Raw genomic sequence first — 4,598 nt, forward strand, 5'->3', positions numbered from 1 at the left:
AAAAAAAAAAAAAAGACAAAAAAATTTTAAATGGAAAACTGCTTATAGAATAAGGATATAAAGAAAATATTTTTGTGGCTTGCTGCCCATGGCTCAAGTGGCTAGGGTGCCAGCCATATACACCTGAGCTGGCTGTTTCGAATCCAGCCCTGGCTCTGAACAACAATGATGGCTGCAACCCAAAACTAGCCGGGTGTTGTGGCAGGCGCCTGTGGTCCCAGCTACTTGGGAGGCGGAGGCAGGAGACTCACTTGAACCTAGGAGTTGGAGGTTGCTGTGAGCTGTGATGCCACGGCACTTTTCCCAGGGGGACAGCTTGAGGCTCTGTCTCAAAAACAAAAACGTATATATATAAATTTTTTGTATCATAGTATAGTGTTTATGTTTAAAGCTTAGTATTATTACAAGAGTCCAAAAGTTAAAAAAAATTTAAATTTTATAAAGTAAAAAAGCTAAGGCTAATTTACTATGGCAGAAATAAAAAATATTGGTTATGAACTTAGCGTAGCCTAAGTGTTTAGTGTTCATAAAGTCTACAATAGTGTATAGTAATTCACTCATCTCTCACCCAGAGTAACTTCCAGTCCTGCAAGCTCCATTCATAATAAGTACCCTTTTTTTAAAAATGAGACAGAATCACACTCTATCATACTTAGTATAGTGCCATGATGTCAGCCTAGTTCACAGCAACCTCAAACTCTTGAGCCTTCATATCTAGAATATTGATGTATTGTTTATCTTGAGTTCATCATACCTTGGTGAAAGAGGCTTATTGCTACTCAAACACAGTTAGGGAAGTGGGTTTTTAATTTCTAATAAGGTTCCAGCAGAAAAGATTCTGGGGAAAGTAACCTAAGATCAGAAAGTGGCTTATTGGATACATCAGAATCAAATGCAGTATTTCCCAGAATATGTTCTTAGATACTAATTCCGTAAGATAACAGATGAGCTTTCTGTTATCCTATGACTGTGTTACTCATAGTCATAAAAGTTTAAGGAATCTTTTTTTTTTTTCTTTTTTGAGACAGTCTCATTTCGTCATCCTTGGTAGAGTGCTGTGGTATCACAGCTCGTGGCAACCTCAAACTCCTGCCTACGCCTCCTGTGTAGTGGGGACTACAGGCACTTACCATAATGCCTGGCTATTTTTAGAGGTGGGGTCTTGCTCTGGCTTAGGCTGGTCTGGAACTCCTGAGCTTAGGCAGTCTACCTGCTTCAGCTTCCTTGAGTGCTAGGATTACAGATGTGAGCCACCACACCTGGCTTAAGTTTGAAGAATCTTGAAAGTAAAGTAAGATAATTTTTTTATTCTCTAGGACTTATCGGTGCCTTTAGCAATATGTATATCTCTTAGAGAAGGAAATGTTACATAGAAGTTCCAAAATTTAACTTTATCACAAAATTCTTTTTTAGGGGGAGGTAAGGGTAGCCGTCCTATGAAATATTTTTGGGAAACTTCAGTTTAAGGAAAGCCCTTTCTGGGAAATATCTGCCTTCCTGGAATCTTCTAGGTATTCTTGATAACTATACAATTTGATTCACCAAATCAAAATTTGAGCACCTTCTAAACGTCAGGATCTGTGGCTAGGTACCTTCGTTAAGTCACGTCTTCCTGAGCAAGACACTTATTTTCCTCCTCCAATTAGCTTTCTGTTCTTTGAATTCTAAGTAAATGTTAAGAAATTCTTTTTTTAGTAAGTATACATTGAATGCTAAAATGTTTAAAATTTTAAATATATGGTTGCTTTAAGGTGAGAACCGGAAGCAGTAGGCGCTAGTCTTTCAACCCTTTAAATGGTGGCTGCATTGCCGGAAGCCACTTAACCTGCAACCTGTCATTCTTGTTGCAGTTGGGCTTCCTCTCACCTGTTCTCCTACCTTCTAAGCAGTTATAAAGACATTTATAACTGTCTTCATGGGGGTTTCCTTGTGTTGTTTGGTTGTATCTGTACAATAATCTATCTTCATTGTCTGTAGTAAATTTGGGGGTTTGTATTCTTTTCTTTTTTGTAGAGATGGAGTCTTACTTTATCACCCTCAGTAGAGTGCGGTGGCATCACAGCTCACAGCAACCTCCAACTCCTGGGCTTAGGTGATCCTCCTGCCTCAGCCTCCCAAGTAGCTGGGACTACAGGTGTCTACCACAATGCCCAGCTATTTTTTTGTTGCAGTTTGGCCAGGGATTGGGTTTGAACCCACCACCCTTGGTATATGGGGCCAGCACCCCACTCACTGAGCCATAGGAACCTCCCTAGGGAGGAGGTTTGTATTCTTTAGGCAATTTTATTTTCATTAGGTTCTCCACTTTTTTTATTGAGGTTATTTAACAATATTAAAATTTAAAAGTCTTCTAAATCTTTAATAAGTAATTTCATTTTTGCCTACATATGCCTTTTACTTCCTAGGACACAATTTTTTTGTGTGTCTTGCTGTTTTACTTAACATAAACATTTTCCTGTTATTTTTTACATAGTCTTCATAAGGTAACTGCCTGTTACTATTTGTTGTTATGTTGATTTAGTGTAATTTAACACTTTCTTGAATCTTTACATTTAACCTATTCCTTTTCTTTTTTTTCTTAATTTTTAGAGGCAAAATCTCTGTCACCCAGGCTGGAGTGCAGTGGCATGATCATAGTTCACTCTAACATCGAATTCCTGGGCTCATACCTCAGCCCGATGCGTGGCTAGGATTATGGGCGTGTGCCACCACACCCGGCTAAATTTTGTTATTTTTGTAGAGCTGAGATCTCCCTACATTGCCCAGGCTAGTTTCAAACTCCCAGCCTCAACTAATCTCTCACTTGGCTTCACCAAAGTGCTGGAGTTACAGCCTGACCCACCATACCCAACTTCCATTTTTTTTTATATTATAAATAAACTGTAATGAACATTGTTAGGTATGTAGCCTTTGGTTTTATTGAGTTATTTCATTAGGCCACATTACCAAATGCGGAATTAACTTAGGGAAAGAGTATAACTATCATTACCACTCTTGCCGCATGGCTATTGCAAGGGAAAGCATAATAGCTCTTTGCTTAGCTTCTGAAATATATCGGCTGTTTCTCTCAGTAAGCCTATGTTTATAGGCCTGCCTGCTGTCTGTCCTAAAGGTGTTAGTAGATTACTATGTCTCTACTAGTAACTTCTGCTAAACCAGTGGTTCTCAACCTTCCTAATGCCACGGCCCTTTAAGACAGTTCCTGCGGGTCTCGAGCCACAGGTTGAAAACTGCTGTGTTAAACCATCAGACGATTTAACATTGCTCTAGAGTCCTTCACTGTGTTTCAAACTTGGAGTCTTTAAAATTTGTTTATCTTCATAGTCTGCCGGGTAAGTACAAGGAAAGTTGTTTAGATGTGACTCTGGTGCTTTTTGTTTAGTAACTTCATTTCTATAATCTTGATTAGGTTAGGAGACTACATTTTCTATCTTAATTTTTAAGAAATTTCAAGAATGATTTGGAAAAGCATTAAATTGTATCTTATTTTATTGCAGGGGAACATTGTTCTTACAGATTATGAGTACCTAATTTTAAATATCCTAAGGTTTCGCACTGACGAGGCAGATGACGTTAAATTTGCTGTCCGTGAACGCTACCCAGTTGATCATGCTAGGACTGCTGAGCCTCCGCTCACTTTGGAAAGGTGACGTGTTCGTTCATAAACTCATTTCCTTTTGTATGACGAGGGCATAGGGCAGAATATGAGTTCTGTCAGATAAGAAATTTTTTTTTTTTTTACTTGGATAACATAAGTAAATTCAGACTTCTTGAACTACAAAAATATATGTGTAAGAATTATATCTCATTGGGGAGTAGCAGGTGTTAAGTTTGGGGTTACTTCAGTTGGTTATGATTTATTGGTAAATTGAAGGGACTTACTAGCTATTCTGTGGGAGGACAGATAAATATCTTGGTCAGAGTCTAAAGGAGTATAAAATTCTGATTTACCTAAGAACAAGAGAAGTAGAGGGATAAAGTGGTGATTGTACTCCTTGGCGTGCAAGGGTCTGCTGACTAATAGTGGACTGCAGTGTTTCTGAAAGGTTAATATGTATCAGGTTAATATGTATGTATGTATGTCGCCTGGAGGGCTTACTAAACCTACTCTTTGTTAATTCACTAGATGTACAGGGGATAGGATTTTTTTTTTCCTCTCTATTGCCTAGGCTAGAGTGCGGTGGGATCATCAGAGCTCAAGCAGTCCTTCTGCCTCAGCATCCCGAGTAGTTGGGACTACAGGGTGCTTGCCACAACGTCTGGCTAATTTTTCTGTGTTTAGTAGAGACAGGGTCTCGCTCTTGCTCAAGCTAGTGTTCAGTTGAGCTCCAGGGATCCTCCCACCTCAGCTTGCCACAGTACTAGGATTACAGGTGTAGGCCACTGTACCTGGCTAGGAATTTTCTTTTCTAACAAGTTCTTAGGTAATACTAATTTTGCTATGAGGACCACATTGATCCACAACGTCCTTAAGAGTTCTTGTTGAGGCTTGGCGCCTGTAGCTCAACCGGCTAAGGTGCCAGCCACGTACACCTAAGGTGGCGGGTTCGAATCCAGCCTGGACCCACCAAACAACAATGACGGCTGCAACCAAAAAA

The 4,598-nt window shown here is 39.5% G+C and overlaps 1 protein-coding gene across 1 annotated transcript in view; it reads left to right on the forward strand.

The window, feature by feature from the left end:
* NEMF (nuclear export mediator factor) overlaps positions 1-4,598 on the forward strand; it is a 61,720-nt gene that overhangs the window by 6,984 nt on the left and 50,138 nt on the right. Inside the window, exon 5 of the mRNA XM_012806572.1 lies at positions 3,498-3,646. Within this exon, the coding sequence (XP_012662026.1) occupies positions 3,498-3,646 (149 nt within the window). The remainder of the gene's footprint in view (positions 1-3,497; positions 3,647-4,598) is intronic.

This window comes from Otolemur garnettii, unplaced genomic scaffold, assembly GCF_000181295.1.
Source record: "Otolemur garnettii isolate 467f Iridium unplaced genomic scaffold, OtoGar3 scaffold00054, whole genome shotgun sequence".
In the NCBI taxonomy this organism is placed as follows: Eukaryota; Metazoa; Chordata; class Mammalia; order Primates; family Galagidae; genus Otolemur; species Otolemur garnettii.